At 42.1% G+C, this 27310-nt stretch overlaps 1 protein-coding gene across 3 annotated transcripts in view; it reads left to right on the forward strand.

Annotated features, from left to right (window-relative positions):
- The window catches only part of SIPA1L1 (signal induced proliferation associated 1 like 1), a 388229-nt gene that overhangs the window by 299395 nt on the left and 61524 nt on the right, over positions 1-27310 (forward strand). For all 3 annotated transcript variants that reach the window (XM_024218824.3, XM_026651467.2, XM_026651466.2), the window contains 4 exons: positions 16202-16305; positions 18096-18253; positions 19829-20405; positions 21561-21835. In XM_024218824.3, coding sequence (XP_024074592.2) covers positions 16202-16305; positions 18096-18253; positions 19829-20405; positions 21561-21835 — 1114 coding nt within the window. The remainder of the gene's footprint in view (positions 1-16201; positions 16306-18095; positions 18254-19828; positions 20406-21560; positions 21836-27310) is intronic.

The raw sequence follows: 27310 nt of genomic DNA on the forward strand, positions 1-27310 counted from the left end.
CGGCTGGGTCCTGGACATATCTCGGGGCTATACCCTGCAATTTTTGGCCTCCCCTTCCTCCCACCCACTCCCACTTCCCTGTTCCTCTTCAGGGACCCATCTCACAAGCACCTACTCGTTCAGGATGTCGAGAATCTTATGCGCCTGGGGACAGTAAAGGAGGTTCCTTGGGACATGAAAGGAAGGAAAAGGGTTCTACTCCCTGTACTTCCTAATCCTGAAGGCAAAAGGAGGCCTCATACCAATCCTGGACCTGCGTTGCCTCAACAAGTCTCTCAAGTTGAAGTTTTGCATGGTTTCCCTGGCCTCCATCATCCCCTCCCTGGATCTGGGAGACTGGTACACCGCTCTCGACTTAAAAGACGCTTATTTCCACATTTCTATATTCCTGGGCCACAGGCGTTTCCTCCATTTTATGGTGGGAGGGCGCTGTTTCTGGTTCACAGCACTCATTTGGCCTCTCTTCAACCCCTAGGGTATTCATAAAGTGTATGGCGCCAGTGGCAGCTTACCTCAGACGTTGAGGGGTCCATCTGTTTCTGTACCTTGACGGCTGGCTCATCAACGTCAGGTCTCCGGAACAGGTGCAGCGGAGCCTCGACTTGGTGCGTTCCACATGCTGCAACCTGGGCCTGTTGATAAACACAGAAAAGTCCACCTTAGTGCCAGTCCAACACATAGAGTTCATTAGCACAGTTCTCAACTCCACGCAGGCCAGGGCCTTCCTTCCCAAGGACGCTTTCAGGCCTTGTCGAGCTTAATCTGCCTGATAAGGGACCACTTGCTCACTACGGCCCACATCTGCCTGCACCTGATGGGTCTCTAGGCCACTTGCATGCACGTGGTTCCCCACACTCGGCTACGGCCTCTCCAAGCGTGGCTGGCCTCGGTCTATACCCCCAGCAGACACGCTCTGGACTGGGTGGTCAGAGTACCGGACCACATCATACTGTCCCTGCACTGGTGGTTGAACCCCAGATCGGTGCTTCAAGGGGTCCCTTTCGTGACTCTGTCCCAGTCTCTAACCCTGGTCTCCAACGCTTCGGATCTGGGCACCAGGGCAAGCTCCGCACACAGGGCTGCTGGCTATGGGATGACCTAGCCTTCCATATCAATGTGAGGGAGCTCAGGGTGGTCCACCTGGCCTGCCAGGAATTCTTGCCCCACCCAAGAGGCAAGGTGGTGCAGGTCCTGACAGACAATACAGCTGTGATGTATTACATCACCAGGCAGGGAGATGCCAGATCCTTGACCCTTTGTCAAGAGGCACTCAGTGTTTTGGACTTCTGTGTGCGGCATGCCAGTCATCTGGTTGTGGCCCACCTACCCAGCTACAGGAACTTCCTGGCAGATTGCCTCAGCAGGACTTTCTCGTCTCGCCACGAATGATCTCTCCATCCGGAGGTGGTCGACATAATCTTCCAAAGGTGAGGAATTCCTCAGGTAGACCTGTTCACTTCCAGACAGAACAGGAAGTGCCACGACTTCTGTTCCATCCAGCATCTGGACAGAGGTTCCTTTTTGGACACATTCTTCATTCCTTGTTTTGGGGCGCTCATGTATGCCTTTCCGCCAGTGCTATTAATCCACAGGGTCCTGGTGAAAGTCAAGCAGGACAGAGCAAAAATTATCCTTGTGGCCCCTCATGGCCCCGTCAACACTGTTTTGGCATGATGTTGGACCTTTCAGCAGCTGCCCTTCTTCCCCAGCCTCTTCGGCCGGACCTGCTGTCGCAGAACCATGGCAACGTGTTGCATTCGAACGTGGTGGCGCTGGATCTGACGGCTGGGCTCCTGCGTGGCTGAGCACGGAAGAAAAGGCATGCTCAGCCTGTGTTCAGCAGGTTTTGCTGAGCAGCAGAAAACCCTCAACCAGGGCGACCCACCTAGCAAAGTGGAAACGGTTTGCATGCTGGACTTTGGAGCTGCACCTGCAAGTAGGGTGACCAGATGAGAGACATGAAACATCGGGACACGGGGGGCAGGGCGCCGGCGGAGCAACAAAAAAAAAAAGCCGCCGGAGCATAGGAAAAATTGGTGGGGGCTGAGCACCCACCGGCAGCTCTCCGCCCCGCACCAGCTCACCTCCGCCTCCCCTGAGAGGGCTGCCGTGTCCTGCTTCTCCCTCCTCCCTCCCAGTGCTTGCGCCACCATACAGCTGGTTCACGCAAGCCTAGGAGGGAGGGGGGAGGAGGAGGAATGCGGCGTGCTTGGGGAAGAGGCGGGGCCAGGGCGGGGATTTGGGGAGGGATCCAATGGGGCAAGGAGGGGGTGGAGTCGGAGGGGGGGCTGAGTTGGGCGCGGGGGAGGGGGGCGCGAGCCCCCTCCACCCTGGAGTGCAAAATATCGGGACAATTCATGTCCCGACTGAACAAGTAAATATCGGGACAGTCCCAATAAAATCGGGACATCTGGTCACCCTACCTGCAGACGTTGCTGCAGGATGGCTTGGACTGTTTGCTGCATCTCAAGCTTCAAGGGTTGTCCCTCTCCTCCATCAAGGTCCACCTGGCAGCCATCTCGGCATTGCATCCCATGCTCCAGGGCAGATCTCTCTTCACCCATCCTGTGACTGCAAGGTTTTTAAAGGGTCTGGAGCACCTTTATCTGCACGTCTGGGACTTGAACTTCATGCTGTCTAGGCTCATGGGATCCCCCTTTGAGCCTTTGGCTATCTGCTCCCTACTGCTGCTCTCCTGGAAGGTTTCTTTCCTGGTTGCTATAACCTCGGCCCACAGGATGTCTGAGATCAGGGCATTCACCTCGGATCCACCCTGTACCGTCTTCTTCAAGGACAAGGTCCAGCCGTGCCTGCACGCAGTGTTTCTGCCCAAGATCATTTCCCAGTTTCATACTGGCCAAGACACATACTTACCAGTCTTCTGTCTGAAGCCTCGTGTCAGATGAGGAGCGCAGACTTCACACCTTGGACGTCAGGAGAGTGCTGGCATTCTACATAGATAGAACCAACCCATTCTGCAAGTCGACAGTTGTTTGTGGCAGTGGCAGACAGTATGAAAGGTCGCCCAGTATCTGCTCAGAGAATCTCGTCTTGGATCACGGCCTGCATTCGCTACTGCTATGACCTGGCAACGCGATTGTGACAGCTATGACCTGCCGGCGATTGTGACAGCTCACTCGACTAGGGCACACGCATCATCGGCAGACTTTCTGGTGCAGGTGCTGATCCAGGAAATCTGTCTGGCTGCGACCTGGTCGTCTGCCCACACGTTCACATTGCATTATGTGCTGACCCAGCAAGCTCAAGACGATGCTGGATTTGGCAGAGCAGTGCTTCAAACTGCAGGACGGTAAACTCTGAGCCCATCTCCGAGGATTCTGCTTGAGTCACCTCAGTGGAATCGAAATGTGCAAGCACTCGAACAAGAAAAAATGGTTACCTACCTTTTTGTAACTGCTCTTCGAGATATGTTGCTTGTGTCCATTCCATTACCCATCCTCCTACCCCTCTGTCAACAAGAAGGAACTGAGATGGCATAGGGCCGGCGGGGCCTGATATACCAGCACATGAGCATGGCACTCAAGGGGGTGCCACGGCCGGCCCTACGGATACCACTAAGGTAAAAATCTCCGATGACTGCGCACGTGGGCACACGCACACCTACCATGTAATGGACATGAGCAACACATTTCGAAGAACAAGAGTTACGAAAAAAAGGGTAACCAGTTTTTTTTCCAACCATCCTATGAAGGCAAGCAATCATCTTCAGTGACTTCACATGAAGAAGAGTGGACAGAGAATTCAGCAAAAGACACAGGAACAAGGGGATACTGTGCTGTCTCCCTGGAATGAAAATATGAGATGTACCTGCAAATTGGACAGATTTATGAAGTCATCATCTGGCAAGTCTCCCCTGGAGATTGTACACATTGGAACCAATGGCACGGCGTCATCTGGAACTACAAAGATCGTAGAAGGCTTCAGGAATCTTGGAAGGGAGCTGATGAAGAGAAAAGTCCAGGTGATTATCTCAGTGATTCTTCCAGTCCTACGAATGAGAGAGAGCAGAAAATACAGACGATGAACTGTTGACTGCATAGCTGGATTTTGGTTTTGTGGAACATTGGGCCATATTCTAGTGGGAGAGTGGGCTGTATGAAGGGTACAGCCTGCATCACAAAGGTAGGGGAGCTAATCTTTTTGACTGGAGACTTGCTGGAGCAGCCAGGCGGACATTAAATTAGTAATGCAAGGGAACAGTGCTAAGGAGGGGAATGTACTTCACACTCAGTATGTCACAAACAAATTGAATTGATGTGACAAAGAATGTAAAGAAAGATTTTTCAGTTGCTTATATTCCAGTGCTAGGTGTCTGGGTAACAAGGAAGAGGAATTCTAAATTCTCACTGATGAGAAGAAATTGCTATAATTGATATTGGTGACACTTAGCAGGATGACTTTCATGATTGGAATGTTAAAATCACTGATTATAATCTGGGAAGTATAGAGTAAAAGAAGTTGGGGGTGGGAGGTGGCACTCTAGAGTTAGATACAATTACCTGTTTTAGAATTACTGATAACTCAGAGCCACAGAATCTTGAATGCATATGGATCAGTTGTGAACTAACAAAGCCCAGGAGTTTTGGTATTGGTTGTAGTCTGCTACAGACCACTGAATCAAACCAGAGAACAGGATGAGGTACTCCTTAAGCATGTATGTTAATGTATGGAAAGAAAAATGTTGGTGTTATGGGGAATCTCAGTCTGGGGAAGACATGCTGGAGAACTCATTCAGCCAGTAGTAAATTGTCATTAGAGTTTCTAAAAATTATATGTGATGATTTTTAATACAAAAGGTGTTGCACCCACCACAAGGGAACTCTCTTTTGGACCTCATTGTGATGGATAAAGATAAATTAATTTCTTGACTGGAAGCTAGTGATTGCCTAGGGACCAGTAAGCATGACCTGATTACATTCAATATGGGCAGAGGATTGTCCCGATCAGTAACATATATACTTGTGCTTCAAAAGGGCTAATTTCTCAAAGCTAGGGAAATTAAAAGTTCTTTAAGAAGAATTTTTTAGTTGGCCAAAAACCCACAATTCCGCAATCAAGAAAGAGGACAATTCTGGCTAAAAGTCTATACTTTTTCAATGGTGATTCGAAAGAAGCAATTTGAAATAAAAAAGCAACATATAATAAATGAAAAAGGGAAATAGATAGCAATCAACATAAACTACAAATTATGATGTGTAGAAAATTAATAAGGGAAGCTAGAGACATCAAGGAAAACTCCATGGCTGGCTTGGCTAAGACAATAAGAGAGAGTTTTTAAGTGCATTAAGAACAAAAGAATTCCTGGTAATGGTATAAGCTCATTGCTAGATGGAGATGGTGAAATTATTAATAATGATGCAGAAAAGGCAAAAGTGTTTAATATATGTTTTTGTACTGTATTTGGAAAGAACAGGATGATGTGCTTGTATTACATGAAGATGATGATATACTTCAGTCCATTAGTAACTAAGGAGAGTGTTAAACACCACCTACTAGGGATACATATTTTTAAATGAGCAGGCTCGAATAACTTTCACCAGAGTCCTAAAAGAGTTGGCCACTGAGATCTCTGGCCCACTAATGTTAATTTTTAATAAACCATGGAATACTGGGGAAGTTTCAGAAGACTGGAAAAGAGATAATGTGCCACTATTTAAAAAGGGCAAGTGGAATGATCCAGGTAACTGTGCTGGTTAGCCTGACATCAATCCTGGGCAAAATAATGGAAAAGGTGGTATAGGATTTAGTTGATAAAGAATTAAAGGCTAGAAATATAATTAATAGAAGTCAACAGGGTTTTATGGAAAATAGGTCCTGTCAAACAAACCTGATTTCATTCTTTGATGAGATTACAAGTTAGGTTGTTAAAGGTAACGTAGATGTAATAGACTTAGACATTTATAAGGTATTTGATTTAGTACTCCGTGACATTCTGATTAAAACATTAGTGCTATACAATATTAATAAAGCACATGTCCATTGGATTATGACCTGGCTAACTGACCGATCTCAAAAGTAGATTTCAGTGAGGAATCATCATTAAATGGTGGTGTTTCTAGTGGGGTTCTGCAGGGATGAGTACTATGCCCAACAAAATTCAACAATTTTTTCAATGATCTAGAAATAAATATAAAATCACTGCTGATAACATTGCCAGATGGCACATAGAGTGGCGGAGTGGTAAGTAATTATCACAAGGCAATCATACAGAACAGTCTGAATTGCTTGGTAAACTGGGCCCATTTTAATACAGCCAAATGTTGTACATCTAGAAACAAGTAATGTAGGCCGTACCTACTAAATGGGGGATTCTATTCGGGAAAGAAATAAGCTGAAAAGGATTTCGGGTCAGTAGTGGGCAAGTATCTCCACATGAACTTCCTGTGCAGTGCGGTGGCAAAAAGGGCTAACACGATCCTTGGATGTATAAATAGGGATGTAGGAGTAGGGAGATGATTTTACCTGTATATGCAACATTGGGGAGACCAGTACTGAATACTGCATATAGTTCTGGTATCCATATTTTGAAAGGGATATTGGAAAAACTGGCTGTGGTGCAGACAAGACCCACAAAAATTATACAAAGGCTTGAGAAAATGCCTTGAAGAAGCTCAGTCTGTTTAGTTTATCAGAAAGAAGATTGAGAGGTGACTTGAATAGTGTAAAGTACCTTCACAGACAGAGAATACAGATTATTAAAGGGCTCTTTAATATAGCAGAGAAAGGCCTAGCAAGAACCAATGGCTGGAAGCTGACGCCAGACAAATTCAAATTAGAAATTAGACCCACATTTTTAACTGTGAGACTGATTAACCATTGGAACAAACTACCAAGGTAAATGGTGGATTCTTCTTCTCTTGAAGTCTTCAGATCAAGGCTTGGTGTCTTTCTGGAAGATATGTTTTAGTCAAATACAAGTCATTGGGCTCAATACAGGGGGAAGTAGATGAAATTGTAATGGCTTATGATATATAGGAGGTCAGACTAGATTATTTAATGGTCCTTCTGACCTTAAACTCTATAATTTTATAAACACCGCTCTTCCAGAGAGCACAAATCTGGTAGACCTGGTAGAAAGAGGCTGAAATCATCTCTACCTGTCTCTTGAAATGGTAGTTCATGACCCAAAATAGGTCCCTCTGACTGAGACAGACAGACAGACACACACAGACAGACACACACACCCTACCTATCTACCTACCTACCTACCTTGCCAAGCAATGGTACCATCTCAAGTGGAGCTCAGTACACTGCCCTGTACTGATGCTTTGGTGTCGGCTTTGATGCACATGATACCGATGGCCTTGATACCCATGACTCTCGTGCCAGCAACCTTGATGCAGCTGTTTTTGCTACTGACCTTCTTGGCACTGAGGCTATTTTTGAATAACTTAACCTAACCATGACTATTCATCCTGAATCACCACTAATGTCTTTGGTGGTGAGAATGCCATATACAGTGCCAACCAATAATATTGTTATAGTGCCGAGCACTTCATAAATGCTAGTACCATAGCGTAAGCCTATAGTTTATCTTCCCCTGTTCAAGTACCCAGTCTTCAAAGACCGACATTATTTTCCTCAGCTTCTGAGCAGAGAGAGAAACATCCCCCTACCCACTCACTGTGGTTCTGATCCAATGACTCCTACTTTTCATAGGAGTATAAAGCCCATTATTACACTCAGAGACCTTCAGGATGTAAGGAAGAGCATTCTCCATGGTACCTACCGTTTGGCCCGAATCCTTATCAGGCTCAATCCTGGCCTACTGAGCCCCTTTGGGGCATGCGACAATCAAGAGACCCAGCTTCTACTTCCAAGGCTAGGTCTACCTCCCCTATGAAATCCTGTACGGTGATGCAAGAGGCACAGGTCACTCACACTTTGCAGCTGCAGGAGCATGAAATGATAATCACCACCAAAGACATTAGTGGTGACTCAGGTTAAGTAGTCATGGTTAGGTTAGATTATTCAAAAATAGCTTCAGTGCCAAGAAGGTCAGTAGCTAGTGAAACATCTTTTGGTAGACATCAGTGTCTGTGGTGCCTACCTCCAGAAAAGCAGACCGGCACTGTCAAGTACCTTCATCTGGCTTTGAGTGCTTTTATTCACATCTGGTCCCAAGATACTTATGGATCCATGATTGTAACCGCTGTACCTGAGAGAACCTGACAGCTAGAACCACAAAAAACACTACCACAAGACAAGAACCCAAAAAGATTAGATTTATTCAGAAGAAAAATCTACTTCTCTGCAAGTTTGGAAATACATATTACTAATTTATCAGATGCTGTTATCTAAATACGATTATTTAAATGAAGACAGTTTCAAATGTGATTCATAAGATAGCAAGGAGGAACTGAGAACTATTGTCTCTAAGAGTCAGCTACTGGCCAACACTTCTCTCCAGGTGATGTTTCATGCCTTGGACATAGTATCGAGATCTACGGCACATCCATCAGCATGCAAAGGACTTCATATGTCTTTAGGTATTGCCAAAGACTGCAGTCATAGACAACTATTGAGGATCCTCCATTTGACAGCTCTGACCTCTTAAACACCAAAACATATGAAGCCTTGCACTAGCTAAAACACTCATGAGCAACTTAGATGTCTTTGGTAGTATGCACACTGGCACTCAGGAGAAAACAAGCTATGCCTCTGTCTTACTCCAGCAGAGCCCCCCATCCTTCCCCCCCCCCCCCACAGTATAGTCAGTAGAGACCCTCAGAAGCACCAAGAAAAAGACAGAGGTTCCAACAAAGGAGACACTACTGTTTCTTCATCTGCCACTCACCCATTATCCAGAGCAAGACAACAAATTTGATGCCTTGCTTATAAGTCACTTGGAGCATATAGAGGATCGGTACTTTTCCTCCTCTTCTTGACAATTGCCTGTTTTGTTTTCAGGAGGCCTGGAACCACATTGCCTCAGACCACTGGGTCTTAGATATCAACGAAGTGTGGTATTCCATACTTTTTCAGAGCCTTCCTACTCCCTTCCTTCTTCCCCATCCTTCTTCAGGGCCCCTTCTCATGAAAGACTATTACAGCAAGAAGTGGACTCACTTGTAAATCTTAGAGCAATAGAAGGGCCTCTAGAATTCAGGGGAATGGGTTTTACTCACATTATTTTCTAATCTCATAGAAGGGGGACTGACACCCAATCCTGGGCTTGGGACAATTCAATGACTTCATCTGCCATTTCAAATTCAGGATGGTAATCCGAGCTTCTACACTCCTGTTCGTAGATCCTTAGGACAGATTAATGGCTCTTGATGTACAGGACTTGTATTTTCACATAACGATTCATCTGGCACACCAAAAATACATGAGATTACAAGTTGGAAGCTCCTAATATTGGGCCAGATTTCTGCCCTTTGCTTTATCAACAGCACCAAGAACCTCCACCAACTGCTTGGCAGTAGTGACAGCTCTGATGAAGCAAGGGATCCACGTATACTCTTACCTCAACAATTGGCTCATCTGGGAAACATCCCATAACAGGTGGTTGACTCTATTCACCAAATCCTACAGCTCTTCAACAGTTTGGACCTCAGACTCAACAACCCAGAGAATAGAGTTCAGAGTACTGGATTCCGCAACAGCAAACACTAGTCTGCCTCAGGACAGATTCAAAACCATAGCGGATCTCATCACCCAGCTGCGCAGGTTCACCCTCAAATATCAGTAATAGTCTGTCTCTCACTCCTCAGACTTCCTGCATATATATCACACAGCATGTCAGACGTCACCTACGCAGCATGCAAGGATGATTGAAATCTGTATATCTACCCAACAGATATCACATAGACATGAGGGTGCAGGTCCGCTGAGAAGTTAAATTGGATCCTCTTCAGGTATGCAAAGGAGTACCTTTTTTTTTTTTTTTTTAATCTCTATCCACCAAACTGCTGTTGACAGATGCTCCCCTTGAATGAGGAGCTCACCTGGACCATCTTCAGACTCAAGGCCTCTCAACTCCCAGAAAGATTCATCTTCCTATAAATGTATTAGAGCTTAGAGCTTGTCTATCCTGTATAGCATTTCTTCCATGCTACGAAGACTGACAGTCCAGATCATGATAGACAATGCTGTAGCAGTATTATGTCAACAGAGGGAGGAGCACAATTGTCTCCTCTTGCCAAAAAGCTGTTTGACTTTGGTACTGGTGTATTTGCCACCAAATCACCCCAGTGGCTCTGCATCTGCCAGACTTCTGGAATGTCTTAGCAGGTACTTCTCAAGTGACCATGATGGACTGTCAAAGATCCTACAGAATATCTTCCACAGAAACAGTCATCCAACCATAGAGCTATTGGCAAGAGATGACCCCCCCCCCCCAAAATCAACAGACCATATATTCTGCTTGGTGAGGGGTGGATCTGAGTTGGATCCAAGTTCTCTGTCAGATGCTTTCCTCATCTTGTTGATTTCGGGGATAATGTATGCCTATCTGATGATCCTGCTAAAATGGAGTATCCTAAGGAAACTGAGACAGAACTCTGCAGTAATGATCATGTTAGCAATAGCCTGGCCCAGACAGTTCTGGTATTGTCACCTAATAATCCTGTTGTCAGCCTCTGATAACATTACCTGACTTACCTGAAATGATCTTCCAGGATGAAGGAAAGATCCTACACCTGTTCCCGGAATCATTGCATCTGACAGACTAGTTAACTACCATTGAGAGTAGCTGCTCTGCTGAGATGCAGAACATATTAGTGCACAACAGAAGCACTCTACAGAGTGACACATGCTGACAAGTGGAAAAGATTCTCTATATGGGCAGAACAACATCATTTTATCTTATTTAAAGACTGCTATTCCTTTTGTCTTGGACTGTCTACTGTCACTGAAAAATTCAAGGCTATTCATTAACTCTAGGACAGTGCACTTACCAGCAATGTCTTCTCACCATTCCTCTGTCCAGTGTCCCACCATATTTTCCCACCCCATAGTTGTTAAATTCTTTAAGTACCTCATCCATGTGTTTCCCCCAGTCCAGGAACTCCATTCTCTCCAGGACCTCAATATAGTCCTAGCTGGGTTAATGTGTGGTCCTTTTGAAACGTTGCTATATGCTTACTCTGCCACCTATCCATGAAGACAGCCTTTTTAGTAGTGATAATATCTGCTCAAAGGATAGGAGAAATGAAGTCACTTATGAGTGGTACAGCATACACTATATTTCCTAAGGACAAAGTCACCCTTCTTCCTCGCCCTAATTTTTTGCCTAAACTAGTCTGACTTCTACTTGAATCCTTGACTTCCACTTGATTCAGTTGATTCATCTGCCTGAGGGGATCTCTTTTTACCTAGACAGAACAAGACCATTCAGAAATTCCCCAAGCCTTTCTGTAGCATTTGCAGCCAAGGGTCAGAAAATGTCATCCTAGAGACTTTCTTAGTGGGTATCTGATTGTATTAGAGTTTGCTATGAGTTTGCCAGGCTAGATCCACCCATATGGGATAGATCCAGCTTCTCTGGAAAGATTGCTTCTTACTGAAATCTGCAAGGTGACTACATGGGGATCAGTACATACTCTTACACAGCACAGGCTCCCTAGTCGAGGCATCAAAATCTGATACCAGCTTTGACAGAGCTGTCCCGCAGTCCTTATTTAAATAGACTCCAAGCATTCACTTCCTGTCAGTCAGATCACTGCGATTGAGTCACCAGAAGTGGTATACAGATGGACAGTCACTCAAAGAAAGAATCATTACTTACCCTACTGTAATTGTGATTCTTTGAGATGTTATCCATATGTATTCCACAACCCACCCCCCTTCCTCCTATTAGAGTCCTGCGACACCTGAATTTTGTATTCATAAAGGAAATGAAGGACATTTGGACCCGCTCTGCCCTTTATGTCCTCGGGAAGGGGGTGCCAGGGCACCTATGGTGCAGGGCCAGCCCCAGTGGACACAGCTGGCCAAAAGAATTTAATCTTGAGCACATGTGGCACATACATACCAGAAGGAGAATAATATAGACAATGCATCTTGACGAACCAGTTATCTGTGATAGTCCTGTTACGAAAGTCCCTTGTAAAAAAAAAAAAATAGACGTTGTGGTGTTGGTGATGATTTTGGCTTATGAGACTGCAGCAGCCCTGCTACGTAGAGGTCTACAACTGTGAAAACTATCTTCAGCTTTTTGCAGCTGTTTGTTTTTCAAAAGCTAGAGACCACCCTTAAGAACAGTTGTTTTGGAATCAGTATTTAGGAAACTGTTTCCTGGCTGGAAATTCTGCATCAAGTCACCACATGGGAAACTTAGAGTTGATTGTGAAGCTGCTCTTACAACAAGCCCTGTCTGATCATTAGATCACAAGGAAGATCAGTGCTGTGGTGTAGGTTTCTTCCCTAGCCCTTTATCCCTTTGGCAGCATTTCACAAGCAACAAAAAACAGATGCATGATCCAAGACAGGATATAAGGCATTCCCGGCACAAAGGAAAGCTGATTTTAGATATTGTATGAAAATGCAACAAGATTAGATTATATTTGATGTCAAAAAGGAAAATTAAAGCTAAGAATTATTTTGAGAAATGTTAAGATTAGTTCCTCAGTGTTTGCTCTTTCAAGTGATCATTGCAGTTAGTGTTCTCTATAACATAATAAATGAAAAGTGTTCATGACAGATATGTAGAACTCCTTCAGTTTTAAACATTGTGTCCTTTCAACTGAACACCTATTTCATATACACTGAGGCAATGATCTCCATTCATCTTAGCAATGAACTTCAGGCAGTTCAATTGCTGAAAGGAACAACATCTATTTGTTTTGTTTGGGGAAGGGGAAGTAGCCTAGCTCCTGGTAGTCAGCAGTCTTTGGATAGAAAATAAGGTTTGGAAATTACATGTATCCTAGGGTTACAGCAAATTATGATGATAATTTAAAATAAGCAAATAACAAGGAAACCTCTCAAATGACTTCTGTTGATGTTACATTGTCTTTAAATATTATAACCTGTTGTGTTTAAGTATAAATGTTTCATTTCTGTCTGGGATGATGCATATTCATTTATGAATATTTAAAAAGGGTAACAAGATGACCTGGGTAACTTTAGGACTGTCAGCTTGACGATCCAAAATAATGGAACTGAATATATTGGTCTTGATTAATAAAGAAGTAAAGGCCAATCAACATGGATTTACGGAAAGTAGATCTTCTTAAACCACCCTCATTTTTTTGAGATTTTATGTTTGGTTGATAAAATAATAGTTAATAGTATTGGTGTAATATACTTTGACTTATATAAGGCATTTGTCTTGATACCACACAGCATTTTGATTAAGAAACTAGAATCCTGCAAAATCAATATAACCACACATTACATAGATTAAAAACTGACTGACAGGTCTCAAAATGTAATTGTAAACGGAATCGTCAAGGGGGTGTTTTTCTGGTGGGATCCTTCTGGGATCAGTTTTTGGCCCAGTGATATTTAACATTTTTATCAATGACCTGGAAGAAAACACAAAACAATTAATGATAAGTTTGTAGATGATACAAAGATTGGGGGAGTGGTAAATAATAACAATCTGGATCACTTGGTAAGCTGGACATGAGCGAACCATTTGCATTTTAATAAGACCAAATGTAAAATCATCCATCTAGGAAGAATGAATGCAGGCCATACTTACAGAATGGGGGACTTTATCCCGGGAAGCAGAGACTCTGAAAAAGACTTGGGGGTCATGGTGGATAATCATCCAAGCATGAGCTCCCAATGTGATGCTGTGGCCAGAAAGGCTAATGTGATCCTTGAATGTATATACAGGGGAATCTTGCATAGGAGTAGGGAGGTTATATATACTCCCCTGTATTTGGCACTGGTATGACTGCTTCTGAAATACCAGTGTCCAGTTCTGGTGTCACCAGTTCAAGAAGGATATTGGTAAGTTTGGGAATACTTCAGAAAAGAGCCATGAGAATGCTTAAGGTGTTGGAAAACAAGCCTTATAAAGACTCAATGAAATCATTCTATTTAGCTTTTCAAAGAAAAAGTTAAGGGGTGACTTGGTCACAATGTGTAAGTATCTACATGGGGAACAGAAATTTGATAATAGAGGGCTCTTCAATCTAGCAGCCAAAAGTATAACAAAATCCAGTGACTGGAAGTTGAAGCTAGACAAATTCAGTCTAGAAATATGGTGCACATTTTTAACAGTTAGGGTAATTTACCACTAGAACACCTTATCAAGGGTTGTGGTGAATTCTCCATCATTGGCAGTTTTTAAATCAAGATTGGATGTTTATCTAAAAGATATACTCTGATTCAAACAGGAGTCAATTTGGGGAAGTCCTGTGACCTATGTTATAGAAGAAGTCAGACTAGTTGATTACAATGGCCCCTTCTGGCTTTACAATCTATGAATCTGTGAAAACCATCCTGATCCCTGGTCATAGCTTTTTGTTGGAATTACACTTACTTCTTCTGAAGTCAACAGCCTGTCACTGTCTTACAAATGGCTGGTTTTGTTCTTTGGTGAAAGCATTCTGGACTATCAGGAGAGAAGAAATGTGAGTGAGAACAAAGAAGTGAATTCTCTATATGAGTTTAAGGATATGTTCACTAGAGCAGTGCCAATAATAGATTTTACTGGCTCACTGGCAATTCTGAAAAAAATTAATCCTGTTAAACTTATAGATTTTTGGAAATGAGTTCCACAAATTAATTACATGTTATATAAAATATATTTCCTTTTTTCAGTTTGAAATATGTTGGCTTTTAATGGAATGTTATCTTGTTTTTACTGAGAAAGAAGAAATTGGAAGTGCCCAATTTACCTGTTCTTGACCAATCAATACTTGCACACTTCAATCCTATTCCATTTTATTTTTCTCTTTTCTAAACTACACAGTCCCACCTGTACTAATCTCTCGCTATACAAAGGTCTGTCTTTCTGTTTCTAATCATTTTTGTCACCTTTCTCTGCATCCTTTCTATATTTGCTATACCTCTTTTGAGGTAAGATGGCCAGAACTGAACACACTATTCCAGGAGGAAGAATACCTTTGGTTAATATAATGCCAGTATAATATTTTCATGATTATTTTCCCTCTTATTCCTTAAGCATGCTAACATGTTCTTTGCTTTTTTGATGGCCATTCTCCATTTAACAGAGGTTTTCAGTGAGCTTTTTTTCTGATTGGTTACAGTTAATTTAGAAGCTTGCATTATACACTGATATTTTAAATGATCTCTTTCAATTCCTTACTTCATATGCTTTATGTTGAATATGTCAACACTGAGTTTCATCTGCCATCGTGCTATCCATTCACCTTGCTTTAAATCCCTTTGAAGTATAGCTCTGTTTAGGCTTGATTGACCTAAAAGATTTTGTCATCTTCATGTTTCGCCACCTCAGTCTTTCCCCAAGATCATTAATGAACATGTTAAACAACATTTGTTCGTATAAGAAACACCCCAATGTTCACCTTTTTGCCATGTTGAAACTGGTCATTTATTCATACTGCTTTGCTCTGTCTGTTAGACACTTTCTATTCTGACAGTATTTTCTCACTCACCACATGGCTATCTACCTGCCTTAATAGCTTCTTGTCAGGGACTTTCAAAGGTTTTTAGAAATACTTTTAGTAAGATGGAGTATGCAGATCAGGACATTAAACTAGAAGCCACTTAACATCCAGAGAGCACCAAGTGATCCATGCAAGACCTATGTTGGTCCATAAGGTAAAGCTATTAGGCATTTTTATGACCATATTCGGCAACACTAATGTTCTGTACCATTAGAAAGCTATTTACTATATATTACATGTTACATTAATATATATTTCATAAGTATATATGTGATACTCTTAAAGAGCTCCCTGTGGTATTTCCTACAATGCTGGTGCTCAATTAGATTAAGTTCAGGATGTTCAGGATTCTTAATAATTTCATAATTTCCTTACTACTTACAAGTTTTTTTCTAACATCTTGTATTAAAATAGCATTGCAAAAGTATATTTGCCTGCCGGGTGAACAGGTGAGTAAATTATGGTTAGTTTTTCATTGTTAATGTCATTGGTATTAAAGTGAAGATGAATGATGAATGGGTTTTGTGCTTGCGCTAGTAGGTTTTCATAACAATGTGGCAATCCTGTTTTAAAGTATTTTTAAGGACTTAATAGTGTTGTTTTTTCACTTTATTAATTTCTAATTGCAGCTGATTCAACAGGAACTCACTCTCTCTATACAACTTACAAGGACTATGAAATCATGTTTCATGTTTCCACCATGCTGCCATACACTCCTAACAACAAGCAACAGGTAGGATGGACTTTGACAATTTAGAATTCCTCTGTCCTCCACCTCATAAAGTAGTTGTACTGTCAAATGATAACGGAATATTACACCTATAGCAGTGGCAGAAAGCACTTAACTTTGTTGAAGTATTGAATCCAGAGTGATCTAAAATAAAGTGAATAAACAGGAAAATATTTAGGTCAACGGTCAGCTGAGCAGCTTTGTGAATAATCTCGTACTTAAAATAGTAAATAACTGCAGTGGTATTTGACAACCACTATATGCAGCCTGTTAAAAAGTACTCTCCAGTGTCTAAACAACACAAAAATATAAGATATTGGATTACATATGTATCAGGAATAAAACTGGCTAACTCAGTCACAGGATGCTCAGCAAACAGGTTGAATTTTTATAGCATGTTTGGGGGATGAGGGGGCTCAAAAAGGAAAAGCTTGTGAACCCCTGGATATGGAGTCCATAGGTGTACCCAAGGGTGTTGATCTATACAGGAAATAATCTGAGCTCCCAGTCACAGGATACTTTTTTTGTCCTCTTAACCATCTGATCACATTTTAGCAGTGATTCAAGATCTTATAAGCTAAACAGAGATGGGCTGGTTCAGTACTCTTAAAGGACAAAAATATATATAGGTGTTTGCAGAAAGCTATTTTGGCCATGCAATAGTTGGCATTTTCTCCTCAAAGACCGAATTAAATCAGTGCCTGTCATGGTAGTTGCGGGGGTGGGAAAGAGGAGACATGTTGTACTCTTTGAGGTTCTGTCCTTTGGTTGAAACATAAAATCAAGGTCTTATAGTCATTAAAGCACCCTTGACGTCTTTTATAAGAGCAGAGATGTCAACTCAAGTATCCTGGCCAATTTCAAACTCAGATAATCACATTCTACCTACATAAGTTCCCCTTACCTATACATTTTCAATTGAATACATTTAATCATCTCTTCCTTTCCGAAAGCATTCTGTATACTGTGAAACAACTTCTTTTCAGTCCAGAAGTGGCTAGGAAGTTGGTGTATTAATTTTACAAATAAAACCTGAAACCTTTTATATTATTACAAGATCACAGTTAACATGAGCTTTTGTTTATTTTTGTCTGCTCACCAGCATTTTTGTTCTCATCATATTATGCCCAGTTTGAGTGTTTATTGCAGAATTACATTAGGATCTTGTGTTCTTTTGTGTGTTATAAAAAGTTTTTGTTGCTGTTGTTTTTGCAGAAGAAAAATATTTTTAGACTGTAGTGTTGTGTTTAAAAAGAAAACCATCTTTGAAAAATACATTAATGTACACTGTCAACCAGTTTAAACAAGAAATATTAACCTACCTCAAATTTGTAATAATTATATATTGAGTGTTGTTCAACTTCTAAATATTGCCAGCTCATAATGTTAGAATTCACACACCCAAAAAGTAGACAAACTAAACCATAACATGACTAGCATTACAATTTATTTGATTTTAGAATCACTTAAAATCTTCCCCATACATAGTCCTTTCATTGTGTTTAAAATAGAATTAAAACTGTCGTTATGGAAACAGAAAATGCAGGATGCTAGCATTTGTCTACTATGTCAGACGTTGGCAAGTTTCTCATTTAAGTCCTCAGATATTCTGTGTATTAATGTCTGCATTGACTTGTAGAATAAAACGATGGCAATAGCTGTGTGGCTTACACAAAAATATCCCATAATTAGTAATAACATTTAAAAATATAATTGCAGGAGAAATGAAAAAATTATGAAAAGATTGGTGCTCTGAGATTTCCATTGTCGTCATCTTTTTAATTTTTTTTTAGCTCCTGAGAAAACGGCATATTGGAAACGATATTGTGACGATTGTTTTCCAGGAAACTGGAGCACAGCCATTCAGCCCAAAGAACATTCGTTCTCACTTCCAGCATGTATTTGTCATTGTAAGAGTGCACAACCCCTGCACTGACAACATCTGTTACAGGTAGATATTACCAGGTTAACAGCAAAAAGGAAATATTGACATATGCTGAGGTTTAGCACGTTTTTGTATTCTTAAATGGAACACACTTTATTGCTTCCTTTAAGGAAACAGTATTCCGGATGTTGAAAGTTAGAGAACATTATTAACATCACAAACTAGAATGGGTACAGGTGGGCACATTGACATTTTCAGGAAACAAGCTGCTAAAAATAGTGCTTAAATGGGTGCATTTGAACATGTAAAATAAGGATTTCTTTCATTACTGATTAGATACTGAGTTCTGGGATCCTTACATTTTTAAACATAGGGTTTGAAAACTGTGGTGCAGTTTTGAAATTAGGCTGTTACCCTTTTGAAAAATGTCTGAGGCTTCCAGATTAATTGAATTAGCACTGTATCAATCAATGTTTAATGTATTTGTGCTCATTAAATCTTTGTATTGAAAGTGGATTTTATGCTAAATTTTCTAAGATTAGGTAACTAATTTATATGTAGAAAGAAAACTTTTGGTATCATTTGATGGTATTCTTAATATTTGTAGTCTAGTAAAAATACAGATTTTTGTTGAGAACTCATAATGGGTTTGTTGCTTTTTGTGGAGAAGACTCAGGAATCTGAGTTCATGCTGCCACTTCAGTGAAGCCGTTGAAGAAGGGTGGCCAGATCTGCAGAAAGAAGAAACTGAGAGTTACATTTTCTGTATGAAACTGTATTTTTATTACACAATTGGCTTCTGTACAGAAATGTCGTTTGCAGATTAAAAAGTAAGCAAGCCACTTGGTTTCAGTGATACCTCTACATAGATACAGGTGTCTTCCCATGCATAGTAACTTGCAGGATCAGGACCTTTATGTGTTTCATGTACCTTCCATGGGCTTAAAATCCTTCATTGATGGGTTTTCCAGTACAAATACTTGATCCACATTTATACAATTCACTTCTGAAAAGTTTTTATAGGAAACCTCTCAGAGTAAGTTTGACTTTTTCTCCACTGGATTATTTGGAACAGTTTCATAGGTTCATAAATTCTAGGTGAAACAAAAAGCCATATAGCAGGAATCAGCAACCTTTGGCACGCGGCCCGTCAGGGTAAGCCCCTGGCGGGCTGGGCCGGTTTGTTTACCTGCAGCATCCACAGGTTGGGCCGATCGCGGCTCCCACTGGCTGCGGTTTGCCGCCCCAGGCGAATAGGGGCTGCGGGAAACGGCGACCAGCACATCCCTTGGCCCACGCCACTTCACGCAGACCCCATTGGCCTGGGGCATTAAGAAGAGCATTAAGAAGAGTGAGTGATTATTTACCTCTTACCTCTATTCCCTTCCCCCACAAATAAAGTACTCAGATTTATATATTATTGAGAAACTAGCAAAGTAAAAAAATAATTGTGTGTTAAGTGCAGATACTTTGTGCCTCTGGTGAATCAAGCAGCCCTTTCTTTTGCCACAGTATATGTCTGTTTGAAAATCAGAGGGTGGCCTGAGAAGGGCATGCCTATGGGTTTTCTAGATCCCATAAACTGCTAAAGAGAAATTAAAATGTTGACACATCGCTTCTTCATTTCTGTATTTCTTCTAGTGTTGCTGTGACAAGATCCAGAGATGTACCATCGTTTGGACCACCAATCCCAAAAGGTGTTACCTTTCCTAAATCAAATGTGTTCAGGGACTTCTTACTGGCCAAAGTGATTAATGCAGAGAATGCTGCTCATAAATCCGAGAAGTTCCGTGCCATGGCCACCAGGACTCGTCAAGAGTACTTGAAAGATCTAGCAGAAAAGAATGTCACCAATACACCTATTGACCCATCTGGCAAGTTCCCCTTCATTTCACTAGCCTCAAAAAAGAAGGAAAAGTCCAAACCTTATCCAGGAGCAGAGCTCCATAGTTCTGGTGCCATTGTGTGGACTGTCCATGCAAAGGACTATTGCAAGGGTATGGAAATAGACTGTCTCCTGGGTGTATCTAATGAGTTTGTAGTTCTCATTGAGCAGGATACAAAGAGTGTGGTGTTCAATTGTTCCTGCAGAGATGTGATAGGGTGGACTTCAACCGACACAAGCATCAAACTCTTCTATGACCGGGGTGAATGTGTTTCTGTGGAGAGCTTTATCAACAACTCTGATGATATCAAAGAGGTCGTAAAAAGGCTGGAGGTTAGAATTTTTTTTTTTCTAAATTAAAATTGGGACTTTAGTAACAAATGAATTACAATGCTTGCAATAGTTGTTTGCTAATTAATTAATTCCACAAGGCCAATTCCCGTTTTCTCTTTCTCTGCCCCTTTCTCTCTTCTCACACACACACACACACACACACCCCTACTTTGACATCTACTAGAAAATAGCCAGCCATTGTTGGTTGTTTTGCATTAGTCAGGAGTAGCTGATATTGTTTTAAAAAATGAGAAAAAATTTGGTACCTTCAGTAAATACCTGTCTAGTCAAATGATCTTATCTATTTCTCTTGTTTCCTCCTTTTTCTGTCATATTTCATGTTGTATTTCATCTCAAATGAAGTTTGAGTAGGAGTTGCCTTACTATGTGTCTGGACAGTGCCTAGCAAATCAGGCCCCAATCTAGATTGAGGCCTCTAGATGCTATCTCAATACAAATAATAATAGTAATAAAGTAAAATAAACAATTCATTGCATTGTTATTGTTTGTCTAGAAAATGTCTGTCCATCTTCACTATTTGTCCAGCTGTGTCATGAAGGAAAGAAGTATATGTAGCAGCTGTGTTGTCCACTACGTCAACAATAGCAATTGTAGAATGAACAAGAGGGAAGGAGAGACACATGCCATTGGTTCAAGCATGTAGAACCTGTATTCACCCTGGTGCCAGTTAAGAGAGTGGCATAAGGTTCCAGTTCCACTAAATTGGGTAGTTGCACGCCATCAAACTACTGTACTGAAAAATGGAGAAATGGTAGTTTTGTGAAATATCCAAAATGTCAAATTTTAAATGAAAAATGAAATACAGGTGCTTGTGTAAGTCCTCCACACTTACCTGTTGTGTACTGCCACATTCCTTTAATGTTCCTATGAAATAAGTGGCATTTTAAGGCAGAACTACAATACCACTAGTTAATTCTGTGCAACCAGATGCTATCTTTAAATATCCAGCTTGAGTAAAGGGATTTGTTTGAACTGGTATCGTACATAGCAGTGGGGACTTTCCTTGGGACAAAGCACTTCTGTTCCCTCTCCCCATACCTTAGCTTGGACTGTGGGTGTAAAACCAGAATTATAGCCCTCTCAGAATGTAATTCATTACACTAATCACTCTTTCCTCTTCATTTCAATTCTCAGTTTGTGACAAAGGGCTGTGAGACCACGGAGATGACTTTACGTAGGAATGGACTGGGTCAGCTTGGTTTCCATGTGAACTATGAAGGCATTGTGGCAGACGTTGAGCCCTATGGCTATGCTTGGCAGGCAGGATTACTGCAGGGCAGCCGGCTAGTGGAGATCTGCAAAGTGGCTGTAGCCACTCTAAGCCACGAGCAAATGATTGACCTGCTGAGAACATCAGTAACCGTGAAGGTTGTCATCATTCCTCCCCATGAGGACTGCACTCCACGCAGGTATTGTGAGGTGACAGAATGAGAATTAACGCTATCTAGAGCTACCTTTGGGCAAGAAGTTTATTTTGTTTTAAAAATGCAAAACTTTTCCCTCTTAGTACTTTGACATTGGAATAAATTCCAGCCTGTGTAAAGATTTATAAAAGAATTATGTTACAGCATCCCATATTGTCAACTGAAACAAGTTGCAAAAGGGGACATGCTGTCTAAATTTACACTTCAGCTCCACAAAATATCTACTATGTGTACAGTAGTTTAGTAAAAATCATAATACTCTCAGTGTATCCTTCAAACTCCCACAAACACGTTGTGGAGATCAAACATCTCTGAACTGACAAGTGTACATTTATGATGCATCAAAATACTAGTTAATTTTCCTCCCGTTCACAGAGAACTTTTAATTCCTATGGATCCTTTTCCCCAATGCCAAATGTTCCATTCCCCTTCCAACGAAGCAAGGCTACATGTGACTAGAGCCTATCAATCTATCTGTGTATGTATTGGTCAGGGAACTTGCTGCAAATTGAGACTGTCTCCTCAGTGGCTGCGCTTGCTAACTCCACAGCGCACTCAACCCTTGCTGAGTTCCAGGCTGGCTGTCAACTTTTTTATTGCTTTTATAGCTTTTAAATTTAGCTTTTGATCATGGATAAACTTTTGTCTTGTGGTTTTTCTTGCTAAACTGAACATTCCCAATTTCCTTCATCTTTTCTTAGAGCTCTATTTTCCCAATCTGTTTATCATTTTTATTGCTTCTCTTTTCGGTCATATATCTGCATCTGATTCCCATCTCTCAAATACCATGTATTAATTCCTCATAAACAGTATTTAAATATGAGAGAAGGAACCTATATAGCCTGAACTTGCCCACTGTCAGCTCAAGGTTTGTGCTAAATTTGGTTAGAAGAAAACCAAGTACACAAATCAAATGTACAAATGACCTTTTTGAGGAGGTACTGTGTTAGTGATTTGTGAGATTATTATTATTTTGAGATGTGATCATCTGTCAGAACAAAGGAGACCACCTGCAAGTGAGATAGGAGTCCTAATTGTAAAAAGCCCACTTCTGTTTTTAATCTTTTAGAGTTGCCATAAGAACAACAGTATCTGGCAGGATCAGCAAATGAAAAGTCCAGCTGCAACCATGGCAAAAAGATTAGAACATACAATTCTAGCACAGATCCCACTTATTTCAAATATCTTGGCTGAATTAAATTAAGCACAGCTAAAAGTAGGCTTAGCTTCAGTCTGGCCACAATCACAGCAGGAAGAGCTATCATAGTATTTTTCAAAATACTCACCCTAGTGTCAGTGGTTTTGTTATTGTTTTGGGGCAAAGATCATAAGTAGCTTATTACTCAGTTATAAACTCCCGAATGCCAATTCCTACTCCTGCCTACTGCATCCAAAAAATCATAGTTATTTATACATTGTTACATTTATAAATTTTCTTAAATATTGAATAATAAATATACCATTAAAGACTAAAGTTAAATCTTTGCACAAAGCAATTTATTTTTAGCAATAAGTTTTCCAAAGTCAGATTTCCTTTTCTGCATAATCCAGGAGATAACTTATGATTTGTATTACAGTAATATCTAAAGGCCCTAATTGAAGGGGACCCATTCTTCTAGGTGCTGTACAAACACATAGGGCTTGGCTACACTTGCAGCTGTAGAGCGCTTTGGGTTAAACCAGCCTTCGGAGAGCACAGTAGGGAAAGCACTCCAGTCTGTCCACACTGACAGCTGCAAGCGCACTGGCGTGGCCACATTTGCAGCGGCATTGGGAGTGGTGGACTATGGGCAGCTATCCCAGCGTTCAAGTGGCTGCAACGTGCTTTTCAAATGAGGGGGGTGGGGTGGAGTGTGTTGTTTGTATGTGGGGGGAGAGAGAGAGTGGGTTTTTGGAGTGCTGAGAGTGTGTCAGCATGCTATCTTGTAAGTTCAGATCCCCCTAGCCCCCCTGCCTCTCTCTCACTCACTCAGTAAACGTTTGCTTTGCCCCGTTGCAGATAAGCAGCCGCTATCTGAAACGGAGCTCTGAAAAGGCACTTCCACATTCCTCAGCTGATTTCACAACAAAGAGAAGAGAGGCCACTTGACTTAAGGGGATTATGAGACGTTTCCGGAGGTCAGTCAGAACCCTGTAACGTAACTCCTCATTCACACTGGCCCTGGGGCGTCTCAGCCAATACGCAACAGCCGTTATCCCTCTCGTGGAGGTGGAGTACCAGGAGCGTTCTAGCCAGGGAGTCAGAGCGTTCTACATGTCTTGCCAGTGTGGACGGGGAGTAAGGTAGAGCGCTCTGGGAGGCTTTATTGCGGTATAAAGTGCCAGTGTAGCCAAGCCCTTAGTAAGTCATCCCTATCTCAAAGAGTTTATAACTTAAATATGCAAATATAAAAGTGTGTGGCCGTCCCTCCTGGTCTACCTCTGAGGGAGACCACTCCTTGTCACTGTCACACCCTTAGCACGGCAGTCAGTTAGGAGTGAATTAGCTGTCTTTAAAGCTCAGGCCATTTGAGCTGGGCTAAGCAATAACGAGTCTATGTGAACCCTGGCGCTCAGGCAGGGCGAGGCACCAACAGTTAGGGGCTCTGGCCTGCAGTTATGGCAGAGCAGCAAAGGGTCTATAAGCCCCAGCCCTCAGTTAGGGCGGGTAGCAAGCAGTTAGGGGCTCTGGCCTGTCATCAGGGCAGGACAGCAAAAGTCTATAAGCCCAGGCCCTCAGCCAGGGCAAGACAACAAGCAGTCTAAGAGCTCAGCCCTCATTAGAGGAGGTAGCCTAGGTTAGAGCAATAAAGGATCTAGCATCCTAGCTCTGGCAGACAGTAGACTAGCGCGGGCTTCCTAGCCTATGGTGGGGAGGCTACCATCCCAGGAGTGAGGTGGCAGGGTGACCTGGGCCCACACAACTCCACCTGGTCCTAGCCCAGGGCCCTAACAATGGTGGAGTGTTCCACCACTAGGGGTCAGGGAGGTTGCAGCTGCAACATGCTGCCCGACTATAGTCGGCTGTCCCTAAGCTACTTCCTATCCTCCCCTCAGGGTGTACCTGCATCCAGGGATGGGTTGTGGCCCCTCCTGGTCTTTCTCTGAGGGAAGCCATGCCTCCTCACTACAGCAAGAGAGATAAAAGGTGAGAGGGAACGCAGAGATGAAATGACTTGCCCAAGATTATATAACAGGTCAGTGGCAAAGTCAAGAATAAACCTAAATTTCCTGAGTCTCAGCCTAGTGCCCTACCCAAGAGACCATGCTGCCTTTTAAAATTCATGTCTCTGAAAAAAACATAATTAAAACAGTGTCACTGAATGCAATTAATGGGTGATTACTGACTTTGAATGGAGGAATAGGAACAGGGAGGAATTACATATTCTCATTGGTTCAACTGGAGCCACGTCTAACACAGAGAAGAGAAAAACCAGCAGTCAAAGTAAAGAGTAATTAGTCACTAGGAGAACAGTAGTGAAGATATGGGTCATGTGGCATCATGCATCTATGTAACATCTTTTATAAAGTCTTTGTCTTAGTTGTGTGCAAACTTGGCCTCGAACAGTTTATGTGCCAAGTAAACACAGCATGGATGAAGTAGTGACGATCCCCTTTACAGTGAAAAACTCTCTTAAGTTGGTGGGTGAATGAGGAACCTGTATATGCAAGTCCCCTTTCTCCCTCATACCCAAGAGAACACAGATGCATCCCCACTAGGTTAGGGCGCCTATCTGGATGAGCATACATCACAAGGCACATGGACACCTCAGAATGTACATAAATCTTCTAGTACTGAGAGCTGTCCAGGAGGCCCACAAAACATTTTTACAACTCTCACAATCCCATCATATTCTAGTAATGCTGGACAATAGAACTACAATGTTCTATATCAGCAGCCAGGAAGGGACAAGATCCACCCCTCTCTGCATAGCCAGTGTGTGGAATTGGTGCACTCAACATCATATTACCCTATCAGTGGTCACCTTCTGGAAAAACAGTTCTCTAGTGGACAGCCTCAGCAGACATTTCTCAACTGACCATGAGGGGAAGTTACACGATTAATTGACGAACATCATATTCACTCAATGGGAAGCTCTGACTTGGGACCTCTTAGTATCTCAAGGGAACAGGAAATGCAAAATGTACTGCTGCAGATGGGATCAGGGCCCCAGGGGTGATGCTCTGCTAATCTCATGGGTAGGATATGCACTTACATCCATTCTTATGTCAAGTCCTGCGGAAGGGCCAACAAGACAGAGTGGTAATCACCCTCATCACTCCTAAATGGTCTGTGCAGTTTTGGTTTCTAAGCCTTCTGCACATGTCAGTTTGTTTACTCATCAGCATCTAATTGTTCCCAGACCTTTGGACCCAGGACAGGGTTCAATATCCCCATCCAGACTCTCTTCATTTGACAGCATGGTATTTGGATGGATGTTGAACCTAAAACACCCACACATTCAGAAGCGGTCCAAGCCATCCTCAACAATAGTAGGAAAGAATAAACCAGGAAATGCTAGATTCTCTGTTGGGGCCCAGCGTCACCAAGTGTCCCTAGAAGAAGCGGGCATTCCCATTATCTTGGATGTTCCCCCACCTTCAAGTCTGCAGGCCTTTCCCTTATCTTGTTGAGAGTTCACTTGGATGCGATCAGCGCTTGCCACCCTCCAATTGATGACCAATCTATCTTCACCCACCTGATGATCATACATCTTCTCAAAGTTTTAATTAGAACTTTTCTGCTTATAACCAAACCACTTCCAATCTGGGATCTTTATTTGGTAGTCTCAACATTAACTAGGCCGCCATTTTAACTTTTCGGGATGTGTTTGTCTCATTTATTAATGAAGGGTGCCTTTCTAGTGGCCATCACTTCTGCCAGAAAGGTAATGGAACTTGGTGCCCTGATGGCCGATCCACTGTATTCAGTATTCCATAAGGATAAGGTCATGTTGCAATTGCACCCAAAATTTACTCCTAAAGTAATCTAGGATTTTCACATAAATGAGACAGTACAAAGCCTCATACACGCAGTGAGGATAAGAGACTCCATTCCCTGGACATGCATGGAACATTAGTGTTTTATCTGCAAAGAACAAAATCTATCAAAAAGTTACCTAAACTATTTGTTTCCCTAGCAGAACAAATAAGAGGTCTCTAACAGAACACAGGCATCTTCAGTAGCCTCATTTCAATAAGTGTCACTCGATGATATTTGCAAAGGAGCTACGTGGAGTTCCAGTCATACCTCCATGAGATACGCTATAGTACAAGCCTCCACAGCAGACACGTCCTATGGAGCGTCAGTTCTGTAATCATCTATATCACCAGCATTCTCGCACCCACCTCCTCTTGTGAATACCGCTTGTCAGTCACCCACAGTGAATACAGATAGGGACCATCACTGGAATAAGAAAGAGAAGTTACTTACCTTATAGTAACTGGAGTTCTTTGAGATGTGTTGTCCCTATCTGTGTT

This window comes from Terrapene carolina, unplaced genomic scaffold (genome assembly GCF_002925995.2).
Source record: "Terrapene carolina triunguis isolate 2854851 unplaced genomic scaffold, T_m_triunguis-2.0 Scaffold96, whole genome shotgun sequence".
Classification (NCBI taxonomy): domain Eukaryota; kingdom Metazoa; phylum Chordata; order Testudines; family Emydidae; genus Terrapene; species Terrapene triunguis.